Genomic DNA, 15,224 nt, shown 5'->3' with positions numbered 1-15,224 from the left:
TCACGTACACAACCCGAGCGTCCACTGTATAGTCTAGGACTAGAATACCTCTTTTCATGATCCTACTTGGACCCTGTTGATTATTCCCTTATCATCTGAAAAATGGCAGATAGCAACATTATACAGCTGCAGTTACTAGAACAGCCTTTCTCAACTCCCTATGTGTAGTTAAGACTACAACTCCCATCATCCCTGACCACTGGTAGCTAGATGATGGGAGTTGTAGTTCAATAACATATAGGGACCCAAGGTTGAGAAAGGCTGTACTATAGAATGACCTCTCCAAAGAGATCCATGTGTCTACTTTCTGATGTATCTTTGCATGAACAGCTAAAACTTACTCTGCTGTCCAGCTTTGGCTGTTTCTTAGGCTGTGTATACTCTAAACTTCAAAGCACGTTCTTTCCCTCAATTCTGGGCACTGTAGTTTGTTAAGGGTTGCTAGGAATTGTATCTTTGTGAAGGATAAACCACCGTGCCCAGAATTCTTTGAGCGAAATAATGTGTTTCAAATGTGCTTTAAAGGTGCCGCGTGAATACTTCTATTTCAAAATTGTTTTAAAGTTTTCGTGAGTTATCTTGAAACACACAGAAAAGCAGGTATAAAGGTTTTTAATATACTGCTATTACTAATAATGATTTTAAAACAGACTGAAATAATTTGGTATAAATGTGTGTAAATTTGCTAGAATTGCTAGCTCTGGAGTTAAACAGGGATAAGCAGATGTAATATAAAAGTTTTTCCCCCCTTTTTAGGAGCTGCATGCTTGATGTTAACCATGCACTTAAACACTGAGTTGATTAAACACGTAGCAAGAGCCAAATGACCTGCAAAGCACATTTGTGACATTCTTTGTAACTATATGCATTCTACTTCAATGATTCCAAAAGCTTTGCAATAAACAAAGGAGACTTGACTGGCACCACAAAGACCCTCATAAAAAAATAAAGTATTCACATAAGAAGACAGAGATATACCTTTGCAGGGTGGAACCGGTGTTTTTTCTCTGCGTGTACTGATGGTAGGGGCATACCTGCCAAGTCCGGGACGTAAAGATCCGGGATCGGCAGCGCGCGCATGACCGGAAGTTGCGTGACGTGACTTCCGGTGGCGCTTTGCCCTTCTATGGGCACCAGAAAATGGCGGCGCCAGCGCCAGAAGTCGCTTCCGCGCATGACCGGAAACACGTAAAAGCGACTTTCGGCGCCGGCGCCGCCATTTTCTGATGCCCATAGAAGGGCAAAGCGCCACCGGAAGTCGCGTCACGCAACTTCCGGTCATGCGCGGAAGCGACTTCCGGCGGCGCCATTTTCTGGTGCCCATAGAAGGGCAAAGCGGCACCAGAAAAATGGCCGCCGGGCAGAAGCCGATTTAAGGGACAATACCGGGATTTTTCACTAAATGGGAGACCGCCGGGAAACGGTAAGAAAAAAGGGGTTTTCCCGGCGGAAACGGGATACTTGGCAGCTATGGGTAGGGGGGAAGGAAACAAAACAAAAAAACCTTTCCCTCTCTGATGCCCCTTCTTAGCTACTGTTTTGAAAAAGCTGCAGCAAGGGTGGGGACAGGATGAAAGCACCTTTCATACATTGTTCAGCATATATGTAGGAAAATGAAACGTTTGAAGCTGCTCAAATATCCCAACACTAGTTAGTTTTATCAGTGCAATGTGAAACCTCTTTTTAATAAGACATGAAAAAACTAACTGGGTAACAAATTAAGATAACAACTAGACCTTTCACTGTTTCCCCTAATGCTCCTTTGAATAGTCCACTGGGATTGCTGAGAGAATAAATTTTAAAAGATTGTAAGAAATCTTGGATACTGAAAATTGCTAAATAAATTATTGCTAATAGACGCAGCAAGCAAGATTTTTTTTTATTAAAAAAACCAACTATTACTTTCTCATTAGATTGTGATTCAAGATATTAGGAAACAAACAAAAGCAAAACAACACACTTACTTCCAGAACGGTCCATTGTTCTACAACAATAGCATCATAGCCTTGTATACTCTTGTTGTCTTCCACGGAAATATCTTCAAAGATGAACACACCATCTGTCATCCCCTGGAAGGAATCTGTGCAGAAACAAATCGTTTCTATAAGCTACACAGTTAGGATATCCTATGAACAATTTTAAAGTGTGTGTGTGTGTTCATTATCACAATCCTAATTTCTTCTCAGCATGTTATTTGCAAAACATAGGGAGAGAAAGACCCCCGCATGCTCCAACTATATTAAAATAAATGAGACTAATAGTAGGTGTACAAACGAATCCTTTGTATGCAGTGCTGCGCTGCTAGCAACCATTATAAAACAGAATTGCACTTATTTTTATTGGCTATTAACTCATAAAAAGTTACGTGCACATGCTAGCTTGGTGGTGGACACTTCTGGAGCTTGAGGCATTTCTTCCCTTCTCCTTGACTAGTATCTGAGGCACTGACCTAGCCAAGAGACATGGCCATGGCAAGAGATGGGATCGTAGGGATATCAAGCATGCCTTACAACTTCTCCGTCACTGGATTCTGTTCCTCTGCATATGAATTGTGCTTCCTCTTTTCCCTGGAAACTGCAAGTCTGCAGTAACATCTGCACTGGGCATTTTCTTTGGAAGCCAACCATCATAGATGCAACTGAGTTGTAGCTTTCAATGCAGCCTTTGTTTTAGGAATGGTCAGAATATTTAATGCATCCCTTTGCTGTTTAGGGAACAAAGTGTTGCGGTCAGAATTTCTCCACTATCCCGAATCATTTGTCAGGTGATTGGTGTATTGGGCATTGCTAGTTTGGATGAGGTTTTTAGGAGGACATCTCTGTAGCAAATAAGTGTTTTCTCATACAGTGAACCTTTCGAGTCAAGATTTTCCAATTACTCTTGCCTTCCTTGAACATTTTTGATGACCGCACAAACCCTCAGCATATTAAATGGTGGTGGTGACCCTGAATTTGGGGTGTTTTGCCCCCTCACTTAAAAAAATCTCAAGTGTGCCATACATGGGCGGCACTGTGGTCTAAACGACTGAGCCTAGGGCTTGCTGATCAGAAGGTCAGTGGTTCGAATCCCCATGATGGGGTGAGCTCCTGTTGCTCGGTCCCAGCTCCTGCCAACCTAGCAATTTGAAAGCACATCAAAGTGCAAGTAGGTAAGTAGGTACCGCTCCGGCGGGAAGGTAAACGGCATTTCCGTGCGCTGCTCTGGTTCACCAGAAGCAGCTTAGTCATGCTGGCCACATGACCCGGAAGCTGTCTGCGGACAAACGCCAGCTCCCTTGGCCTATAGAGCGAGATGAGCACCACAACCCCAGAGTCGTCCGCGACTGGACCTAACGGTCAGGGTTCCCTTTACCTTTACCTATGCTATACATATACAATGCCATATAAAGACACAAGAAAAAACTCCCCACATACTATTGCATGAATGGGGGGGGGGGAGATGCAGAAGTGTTTGAAAAACTGCAAGTGTCCATAGTTAACCTGGCATTGATAAACAATTTAATGGATTTTACTGTCGAATACCTGCTCATGCACAAATCCTAGCATTCCCTTTTGGAAATACCAAAGCAACTCAATTTATTATAGGAAACCCCATGCAATAGCCTGCTTTTGAGTAGAAGCATACCTGCTTTAGTAGCAGTCATCCAAAAAAATATTGAAGCTCTTACCAGGGCTATTTGCAGCATCAGTCTCACATTAACTATCACATCTATTTAACCCCTCTCCTCTCCAGAAAGCCCCCTTTTTTGAGCAGTTAACTTGTTTTCACTTAGCACATAATTAATCCAGTGGATTCCAGCACATTACATCAACACAATTAATTTCAAAAACTAAATGATAAAGTGATGGCTCATTTGTACTAATAACCAGCTCAGCATAGCCTTCCATTCCATTAAAGCTAAAAACTGCTTCTAATCTGCCCATGCTTTGGTATAATTTTTCACCCTTTACCTTCACTAAGCTCATGGAAAAGGTTAATCCACCCTCCTTCATGGGAAAAGGTTCCATTATCACTGCATTTTTTATTAAGGTAAGATGCTCTCCCACTGTGCTCAAAAGGCTATTTTCACTTGGGTATATAAATATTTGATGATGTTCTGCTGGGCAAAATGTCATTTTAATGTTCCTGCACATGATTTACAAGATGACTATGGGAAAGGATTTCTTATTCTATTATGACAGCTATACTAGTGGGAAGCAATGTCTCCCTGTGTTGTTTGTTGTCTTTGAACTATTAAACGTCATGCACAAAGCCTAACCTTTACGTTATTGTTATTGCTGTGGAAAAAAATCACTGCCACAGGTACAACAAAGAAATGTGCCCTCCACCTTTGCCTCTGGGCTGATGCTCACCAACATATATGGGCTGTTTCCCACTAACATTTCCCACTAACATGTGACAAAATAGGTGCATGACTGTTGTCATGCACAAGAGTTTATATATATGGGACACACATTTCTTAAATGAAAGATATAGAAACTTAACCCCGTGCAAAGTTCCTCCTTATCTTAATCCCCCCCCCAAGTTACTTGCTTAGTTTCTATACTTAATACTAGTCCTTTCACTTCATGATGGCATTACTTAACATTAAAGGTTACAAGAAAGTGGCAAAATGTCCAGTAGGATTCAGCTAATAATTAATTTGTGATTTTTATATTTATTTAAAATCACATTGTTCAGTCACGGTGTCATAACTATACTATCCCACCCCATTCCCTTCCTCCCCAGAAAGAAAAAAATTAAACAGAAAGGAGAAAGCATAAACACACATTTGAGGAACAATTTGGTAAAAGGTTGAAGGTGTTGTTATTCTGTGATAATGTAATTCTGTCTAGGTTGCAAAACCAATACTGTATATTCCTGCATATAAGACTACTTTTTTAACTCAGGAAAATCTTCTCAAAAGTCGGAGGTCGTCTTATACTCCGGGTCATATTTCTTATTCAGTGAGTATATCCCAAACTCTATATTTTAGCTGGAAAAGTTGGGGGTCGTCTTATACGCTCAGTCGTCTTATACTCCGGAATATACGGTACTTAACTTTCTTCTATGGGGTACAGACTCTTACACTGTCTTGCAATGCTTACAGTTCTATATTAGGTGCAACTACATTAACTTCAGTTTTCACAACCACAGGTAGAAAGGCACCTTTAGGAAACAGCATGTTCCCTAAGAATGTATTCTACACATTAGCAGCACATCTCCCAAGTTAAGTGTAAACTGATCGCCCTATTCTGGTTGTTCACAAAGTAAACTCTTTGTGCTCATCTTGCAACCCCACTATTGAAGGCATTTTAACTGCAGAATCTGACATTAGGAAACTCCCCCAGAGCCCTGTTGTTATGTAAATTCACTTTTTAATGTGTAAACAACAGAATAATACTTCTCCTATGTTGCATTTGGGATATTAAGCAATACGCTGATAAGGAGCCAGAAATAAAATGTTTGCCCTTAAGAAAAACAGGCCTAATTGGTCTGTATCAGGCCAAGTGACTCATAGTTTCAGAACTGCAGTTTATACATATAAAATAAATGGTCATTTGTTTCTGAGAATGTTCAGTCGCAACTTACATGGGTTGCCAACAAGCTAGAAGAAAGCATTCCATCATGTGCCCTTTGCTGTGGGATGAAAAAATTAAGCCTGGCTGTTAATTTCCCCATTTAATTTTAACAAGGATAACTAATTTCATTGTCTACTCCACAGGCAGCAGCGTGAGATGGAGAAGAGCCTTCTAGAAGCTGCCTGTGGCTTGACTTTGGGCTGGACCTGAAGACCCGAGTTTGCAGGAGCGGAGAGTGAGGGTGTGTCACTGATCTCCTCACACTTAATTACTTTAACATTCCAAGCAGCTGCTCTACAGCAGGCATAGCCAACCTTGGCTCTCCAGATGTTTTGGAACTACAACTCCCATAATCCCTTGCTAACAGGGCCAGTGGTCAGGGATCATGGGAGTTGTAGTTCCAAAACATCTGGAGAGCCAAGGTTGCCTATGCCTGCTCTACAGTATCCCCCCACCAATCCTCTGGAGCCAGATTTCATAGGATGTAACACACTGTGGGTATAGGGGGGGGACTGCTGATCCCCATATACAAGCGCCTTCCACTCATGCGGTGGGATTTCTGGATCTAATTCCACATTTCATGACTCTCACGTAAAAATATGTGATACCGCAAGTTGCTGAATACTTATCCAAACCTACCAAGAAACTTCCAAAAACACCCCCAGCCTAGTCTAATGAAAGTTAAATCTTTGTATGGTATGTATTTATAGACTTGTTTTCTGTGTTCTATGTTAGTTGCATTATCTTTTGTCTCAAAATATAATGGAATTAATATCCATGTTACTGCCATAACTACAACCAACCAGTACAGTGGTACCCCGGGTTACAAACTCTTCAGGTTACAAACTCCGCTAACCCAGAAATAGTACTTCAGGTTAAGAACTTTGCTTCAGGAATAGAACAGAAATTGTGTTCTGGGGGCGCGGCGGCAGCAGGAGGCCCCATTATCTAAAGTGGTGCTTCAGGTTAAGAACAGTTTCAGGTTAAGAACGGACCTCCGGAACGAATTAACTTCTTAACCAGAGGTACCACTGTAGTCCACACGGTGCTTCAGAGTGATGAGAGGCCCTGACCGGGAGATTGTAACGTGACACAGAAGAAACAACATTGGAAGGGGTGGGAAGTGGAGGCAGAGGTAAACAGGAAGGAATAGGGTGGCAGTTGTTTCAATTGCACATGCTTAATCTTAGGTACAGGTTAAGCTACTAGAGGGCATGGGACAAAGGGGGTTGCTTCAAAGAGTTCATGGAAAAGGTGGGCTTTGAGAAGAGATTTGAAGGAAGTAGGAAAGGTAGCATTGCACAAGCATTCTAGAAGGCAGTTTCAACCATAGGGAACAGCAAGGGAAGAAGGGCTTTCACATGAATATCACACATGGTAGCAGAGGCTGCTCTATTAGGATGTATGCCTAATTTCAACAAAGGCATGCTCCACCAATCTCAGTCTGGCCTCAGTCAGCCCCCACCTGCCTCTCTTCTTCCTTACAACCAGTCCAGGGTTACAGCAAAGGAGGAGGGTGGGGAGGAAACTAAAATTATTTGGCTCTGTCTATTATTGGCTGTGGTTGCATCAGTCATTGGCTCTGTCTCTGTCTACAGTTGGCCTCCTGTCTTATGCCCCGCCAGTCTCAATGGACACCAGCCACCACTGCACACACACACCAACTGAGAAGTGGGCCCTAGTCCTTGGAAGCGTATGTCAAAATAAACTTGTCTAAGGCTACCTCACTAGAATGTGGCAAGACTAGTTATATCTTCAACCAGACTGGTAGCAGAGACATTAAAATGAGCAATATGAACAATATTGGGTTCAGGGGTATGACACATAATGCAGCAGCCCGACCGAAGCTAAGCAGGTCTGCATCTAATCAGTGCCTGGAGAGAAGACTGCCTAGGATCTTCATGAACATTGCCTTGAGTTCCCTAGAGGAAAGACAGGAAGACAAACAAAGCTTTGTGTTTAAAAACACACACAGAGAGAAGCAAAAAAATGTCAAATATCCATGCTCAGAGCTTTAGCTCCCAAGCCAAATTCTAAAAATAACATTTTTGTTTCCTACAATAGCACCAACTAACATATGGCATCTAGCACAAATACATAGGCTTTGGCCTTTCATTTACACAAACTGCTGTTTGGAAATCTTAAAGATATATCAAGACTGTGTATATTACTATTTCTGAGTAGTCAAAAGAATAAGCAGAGTTGAGGTATGTAGCTCAGCTAAACAAAAACTGACAGATTTGATAGAGTCTCATCCTTTTCACCATGAGTGTTACAAGTCAAGATTTCTGTGTTCAGATTGTAAAACATAACAGCTTCCCATTTCCCTGTCAGAGCACAACGGAATGGAGATAGCAGATGAGGAGAGCTAGCAACTGCAGAATTAGTTTGTGGTTGTGGTTTACAGTCACCACTCGTGATAGAAACATGTGGTGGTGAAGAAGAAGAAGAAGAAGAAGAAGAAGAAGAAGAAGAAGAAGAAGAAGAAGAAGAAGAAGAAGAAGAAGAAGAAGAAGAAGAAGAAGAAGAGAGGAGGAGGAGGAGGAGGAGGAGGAGGAGGAGGAGGAGGAGGAGGAGGAGGAGGAGGAGGAGGAGGAGTTTGGACTTGATATGCCGCCTTTCACTCCCCTTAAGGAGTCTCAAAGCGGCTAACATTCTCCTTTCCCTTCCTCCCCCACAACAAACACTCTGTGAGGTGAGTGGAGCTGAGAGACTTCAAATAAGTGTGACTAGCCCAAGGTCACCCAGCAGCTGCACGAGGAGGAGCGGAGACGCAAACCCGGTTCAACAGATTATGAGTCCACCGCTCTTAACCACTACACCAGACTGGAGGAGGAGCTGGAGGAGGAGAGGACAGAATGACATTTGAATGTGCTGCATCAAAAAAACTATGTGTGTGTTTGATGTTTAGTTATTAAACATCAGTATAACCTGTATAACCCCAGGTAGTGTGGTTGCTGACCTTGAGCCAGACATCCTGGAGAGTAAAGTCAAATGGGCCTTAGAAAGCACTGCAAATAACAAGGCCAGTGGAAGTGATGATATTCCACCTGAGCTATTGGAAATTTTAAAAGATGATGCTGTTAAGGTGCTACACTCAATATAGTTTGGAAAACTCAGCAGTGGCCAGAGGATTGGAGAAGATCAGTCTACATCCCAATCCCAAAGAAGGGCAGTGCCAAAGAATGTTCCAACTACCGCACAAATGCACTCATTTCACACACTAGCAAGGTTATGCTTAAAATTCTACAAGGCAGGCTTAAGCAGTATGTGGACTGAGAACTCCCAGAAGTGCAAGCTGGATTTTGAACGGGTAGAGGAACCAGAGACCAAATTGCAAACATGTGCTGGATTATGGAGAAAGCTAGAGTTCCAGGAAAAAAAAGGGACCCAGGTGGCGCTGTGGTTAAAAACCACTGAGCCTAGGGCTTGCTGATCAGAAGGTTGGCGGTTCGAATCCCTGTGACGGGGTGAGCTCCCGTTGCTTGGTCCCAGCTCCTGCCAATCTAGCAGTTCGAAAGCACGTCAAAATGCAAGTAGATAAATAGGAACCGCTACAGCAGGAAGGTAAACGGCGTTTCCATGTGCTGCTCTGGTTTGCCAGAGGCAGCTTTGTCATGCTGGCCACATGACCTGGAAGCTATACGCCGGCTCCCTCGGCCAATAATGCGAGATGAGCGCGCAACCCCAGAGTCGGTCACGACTGGACCTAATGGTCAGGGGTCCCTTTTACCTTTACCTAGAGTTCCAGAAAAACATCTACCTTCTGCTTCATTGACTATGCAAAAATATTTGACCGTGTCGACCACAGCAAACTATGGCAAGTTCTTAAAGAAATGGGAGTGCCTGATCACCTCATCTGTCTCCTGAGAAATCTCTATGTGGGACAAGAAGCTACAGTTAGAACTGGATATGGAATAACTGATTGGTTCAAAATTGGGAAAGGAATACGACAAGACTGTATATTGTTTCCCTGCTTATTTAACTTATATGCAGAATTCATCATGCGAAAGGCTGGACTGGATGAATCCCAAGCCGGAATTAAGATTGCCGGAAGAAATATCAACAACCTCAGATATGCTGATGACACAACCTTGATGGCAGAAAGCGAGGAGGAATTAAAGAACCTTTTAATGAGGGTGAAAGAGGACAGCGCAAAATATGAAAGAGGAGAGCGCAAAATATGGTCTGAAGCGCAATCACCTCCTGGCCCCATCACCTCCTGGCAAATAGAAGGGGAAGAAATAGAGGCAGTGAGAGATTTTCCTTTCTTGGGTTCCATGATCACTACAGATGGTGACAGCAGTCAAAAAATTAAAAGATGCCTGCTTCTTGGGAAAAAGCAACGATAAACCTAGACAGCATCTTAAAAAGCAGAGACATCACCTTGCCGACAAAGGTCCATATACGTATACGAATAAAAAAATAAAAAAATTCCTTCCAGTAGCACCTTAGGGACCAACTAAGTTTGTCATAGGTATGAGCTTTCGTGTGCATGCACACTTCTTCAGATACCCTCATCTGTCTCCTGAGAAATCTCAGGTCCGTATAGTTAAAGCTATAGGTTTCCCAGTAGTGATGTATGGAAGTGAGAGCTGGACCATAAAGAAGGCTGGTCGCCGAAGAATTGATGCTTTTGAATTATGGTGCTGGAGGAGACTCTTGAGAGTCCCATGGACTTCAAGAAGAACAAACCTATCAATTCTGAAGGAAATCAGCGCTGAGTGCTCACTGGAAGGACAGATCCTGAAGCTGAAGCTCCAATACTTTGGCCACCTCATGAGAAAAGAAGACTCCCTGGAAAAGACCCTGTTGGGAAAGACTGAGGGCACAAGGAGAAGGGGACGACAGAGGACGAGATGGTTGGACAGTGTTCTCGAAGCTACTAACATGAGTCTGACCAAACTGCGGGAGGCAGTGGAAGACAGGAGTGCCTGGCGTTCTCTGGTCCATGGGGTCACGAAGAGTCGGACACGAATAAGCGACTAAACAACAACAACAATAACATGTACTTATGGAAGTGCGTTGTTACTCACTCAGAAATAACATGCATACTTCATGTGGTTCTTTCAGATATTGGTATGCACAACAAAGCCAACAGGGAAGAAAAAGCTGAATTTTATTTTATTTGCATACACATTGGTGTTTATGAGTTCTTTAGGCAAGTGACGACTGCAGAACGAATGCTATCACGCAGCAAGTGCTTGAAAATGTTGGTGTTCCCAAACTATCACTAATTGTATATAGGCCAGGAGGATTGGCACAGGTGGCACACTCCAAGACAACACCTGCAGCATTAAACAGCCTCTTCCTAAGAGGGACCTTTTGCCACCACATCCTACTGCAGTCACTGGGGGAAGCAACAGCCTGGACATAACAAAGAACCTCTGCTCTAAATTTCACCAGCCTCCACAGCAGTACTTTGAACTACTCGCTGCAAAAGTTCATCTCAGTCCAATGATTTCTTGCAGCTGCCATATCTTCAGCAGTTCTACCAAGCTCCACGGCTCCTAATGACTTTTCCATTCATTTCTGTCAGAGCTCAGCCCTGACCAGGACCACAGAGGAGCCTCAACTGAAGATGAGACGCACACCAAGTTCAGCCACACCAAGGAGCCCAATGTCATAGTTGAGCAGCCCAACTTACTCAGCCCCCAAGAAACCTCTGCTGCCCCCTGCCAAACCGTAATTGCTTCATCCACAGACCATCCCTCTCCACACCCAATTCCCTGGTAGCAGAGGTGGAGTCAGGCCCAGCAATAAGCCCAGAATTGATGGAGGAGTGCGTGCCTGGCAGTTAGACCTTCATTATTTGGGGGGGGGGAGTACTCGGGAGGAGGGAGAAGACAGAGAAGGATCAGGTATGTATTGGAACCCAACAGATGAGCAGGAAGGGAAAGCATCTTCCTCAGAAACTGTAAACATCCCAGGGTTACTGGGGAAACAGTTCCCTACTAGGCTTCCATAGGCAACTCTAGCTCATCGTTGCTTCTGAACCAAGGCCAAGCCAAGAGTGCAGGGGAGACCAATGTAGTACACTATCCTCCCCCCCAAAAGGGAAAACCCATGATAAATTGGGAGGAACAGCTGGGAAAGCTGCTGCCACGGTCCCTCTTCCCAAGAATGTTCCGCTTGAGGCAGCCATTTCACTCTTCCTAATGGTTTAGAAGCCTCTCGACACTGAGCCTGTGCATGCATATAGTTTACACCAGGCAAAGGCAAAATCAGTCCTCCAGATGTTTTGGGACTACAACTCCCATGATCCCTAGCTAACAGGACCAGTGGCCAGGGATGATGGGTATTGTAGTCTCAAAACATCTGGAGGGCCGAGTTTGCCTATGCCTGGTTTACACACATACTTAATGGGCTCTGGTTTGAGGCTTTTATGCAGCCTACCTTTAATTTTAAAAGATCCATTGTCACAAAACAGCAAAGAAGTTTTGCAGGAATTAAAACTCAGCAGCTTGAAAATTTGCAAAGGTGCTGCTGCTTCAAAGACTGTTCCTGATTGACACCAACAAATAATTCGCACTCAGTATGGCATGTAATTTCAAGGTGTAATTAGCAGAAAGAGGGAATGTTCCTTTTTGCTAAGAACCTATTTGAAAGAGTGGAAATTGAAGCAAGAGAATGAGGTGCTACGTAGGCACATCTGCCTCATTTCTTTGATTTCATACTAAAAAAAGTGTTCCTACCACTTATATATAATGAATATTCTCACGTTTTCATGTTCAGGTTCTGAGCAATTTTTGCGCATTCTAATAGTCACAAACAAAGAGAAAGTAGCTGATCTTTTAAACGAATGAAGTATACATAGCTGCCAAGTTTTCCCTTTTCTCACGAGGAAGCCTATTCAGCATAAGGGAAAATCCCTGTAAAAAAGGGATAACTTGGCAGCTATGGAAGTATATAAACAGAGTAATAATCTTGCAGGGAAATTTCATACCATTTATCATTCCAAGACTGAAGATGGCATTCACCAACGTGCTCCCTTTCCGAAAGTGATCTGTCATATGCTCCAGCCAATTGGCTTCTAAGCTGCAAATGCTCTGCCCATCGCTGGTGATTCTCACAGGGATTGTTAAACTGTAGTACTGGCTGGATCTCTGCAAAGCCTTTGGCTTGTTGTAGACAGCAAAGATTTCCGTTTCTAAAAAAAAACCACAACCATACAAAGTGCTGAAATAGCAATAACGATAAAAGCAATGAAAATAGTGCACCCTCTCTCTAGGGTACAGTCTGCCAGCATAAAGAAGTAACACATTAATAAGCACTATTAACTGAGCTTTTCCCATGTATAATTAAAACATTACTGGGTCATTAACAAAAACTGTTTTTCCACCGTGCTACAAAATGACCTGTATTATTAAGCAACAAACTAATAATTTTAACCATAACGCATTCTTGCCAACTGAATTTGTATGACCAAATAAAGCAGGAAACAGATTTGGAAGGCATTAGCAGGTCATAGGGCTGACAAAATCAGGAAAATACAGTTGAAGATGAAAACCATGACTGCGTACTTATACAAAATATATGCATCACATGTAGCACTTTGTGATGTATCACCTTGATACACCTTAAATCCATCCTGCTGCTCCAGGCTAATGTAGCCATTGTTCTGGAAGAACAAGTGAAGTTCCACATGGCACACCTTTCACATTAATTCCCATTCACATTAATTGTTTTCTATTCGGTTGTGTATTTTTTGATGTGGTTTATGTATTGTTTGTTGACTTTTGTAATTGTGCTATTGCTGTATTGTTTTGATATTCGACTGGAAGCCACCCAGAGAGGCTGGGGAGACTCAGCCAGATGGGTGGGGTACAAATAAAAATTATTATTATTATTATTATTATTATTATTATTATTATTATTATTATTATTATATAATTCCCACAGAGGTTTCTTGCAGTTAAGGGCCACTTTGTTGTGAGAATACTAAAGCACTTTTCCTATTCTGTGATTACTTCATGACGTCTGGCACAGGCACGCACACACACAGAGTTAATGAGATTTTGGGCGGCACCAACAGAACCATAGTTTTGAAGTAACAGTTCTGCATGATTCTCACTACTCATACCACATCTGGAGTGCTGTGTGCAGCTCTGGATACCACACTTTAAGAAGCATAGACAAACTGCAACAAGTTCAGAGGCCAGCAAATGAAGGTGGTCAGCACTAAACAAAACAAGTCCTATAAGGATAGGTTGAAAGAAATGGGAATGTTAAGCCATAAGAGGAGAAGCCTGAATGGGGACCATAGCTGCCAAGTCTCCCGTATTCCCTGGGAAACCCCCGTTTTTCCAGCCGTTTCTGGCTGGCAGCCCGAATTTTTAAAAACCCTGTAAATCCCCCGGATTCTTACTGGCCCAGGGAGGCTCCTTCTGCGCATGTCTGGAGTCTCTGGACATGTGCAGAAGCGATTTCTGGCACTGCGGCCATTTTGGAAGTGGGCAGAGCATGCGTAGAAGCGACTTCTGGTGCTGCTCTGCCCAGTTCAAAAATGGCCGCAGTGCGACTTCCGATGCCGATCCCGGATTTGTGGCGCTCATCTCCCATTTACTTCAGGCTGCATACTTTAGTAAAGTGATCCTTTTCCTCAAAAATTGATGAGTCCTATTGAGGGCTGCATTTGCCCACCCAGGGGATAAGCTTCCCCATCCCTATTCTTCTATACTTTTGCTACATAAAGTGAAACTAGCTCTTTTCTTCAGAGGTTTTTGTTTGCTTTTCTTCCCTGTTTCTGAGTCTCTCTTTCTTTCACCTTGTCACCAAGGTGTTCCTGAACAGCGAGCTTAGATTTCTTTTGTTAACTTCAAATGCTAACCTTATTTTACTGAACAAAGTAAAGCTTGTAGTTGCCCCTTCCTTTCCCCCCAGTTCTCACTTCCTGTGAGAGAGAGCACCGACTCCTCTTAAAAGAGACATACACTTTGCAAACATCTCTTTTTATAGGGCACTATAAGATCAATAAACTGTTCAAGGAGGGAAAAGTACTTCCCACAGGAGGCAGATAATGATTTTTTTCCCAAATAGAAAAATATATGCTTTAATTAAGGCAGAAACAAAGTATTGTGAATACTAACAAGCTTTCCAGACAAGCTGTTCTTAGGCATTGAAATAAACACATTCACATTTAATGTACAAGAAAGGTTATTCTATTAAAAATCTCTTGTTTTTAATAACTATTGTACAAAATTGTTCTGCAGGAAAAAGACAGCACATGTATATTCCAATTGGCCTTGTAGTAACAGTAGTTATTTAGTCATGCCACATAACCCATGTTAACAGCATTTTTTCTCAATTTCCAAATAAAAAGCTTATGTTCTATATAACCTTTGATTTAAAAAAATATTTCCCACTTACCCCTCCCTCCTTCCCACAAAAAGGTTTCAGCATGGATCATAAAACTTTGTTTAATGGCACACTTATTAATTCATCATCACAGCTTCTGGTAATGATATTGTGTCATGTAAAAACAAGTACAGCAGACCTGCAGGATCAAGCAGGATCTATTTAACCAAGCATCCTGTTTCCCATGATGGCCAACTAGAAGCCTATGGAAAGACCACAAGTAGGATATGAGGGCAATCTAATGCTCCCACTTGTGTTCTCCAACATTGTGCCTCTGATCCTGGAGGCGGTATACAGCCATGATGA

General features: G+C 42.7%; 1 protein-coding gene across 3 annotated transcripts in view; it reads right to left on the bottom strand.

Annotated features, from left to right (window-relative positions):
• The window catches only part of RFTN1 (raftlin, lipid raft linker 1), a 109,086-nt gene that overhangs the window by 18,055 nt on the left and 75,807 nt on the right, over positions 1-15,224 (bottom strand). For all 3 annotated transcript variants that reach the window (XM_035128881.3, XM_035128883.3, XM_060280688.2), the window contains exons 6-7: positions 12,508-12,711; positions 1,965-2,080 (exon numbers count right to left, since the gene is read on the bottom strand). In XM_035128881.3, the coding sequence (XP_034984772.1) occupies positions 1,965-2,080; positions 12,508-12,711 (320 nt within the window). The remainder of the gene's footprint in view (positions 1-1,964; positions 2,081-12,507; positions 12,712-15,224) is intronic.

This window comes from Zootoca vivipara, chromosome 11 (assembly GCF_965207765.1).
Source record: "Zootoca vivipara chromosome 11, rZooViv2.hap1.1, whole genome shotgun sequence".
NCBI lineage: Eukaryota > Metazoa > Chordata > Lepidosauria > Squamata > Lacertidae > Zootoca > Zootoca vivipara.
This window is presented reverse-complemented; position numbering and strand designations above follow the sequence as displayed.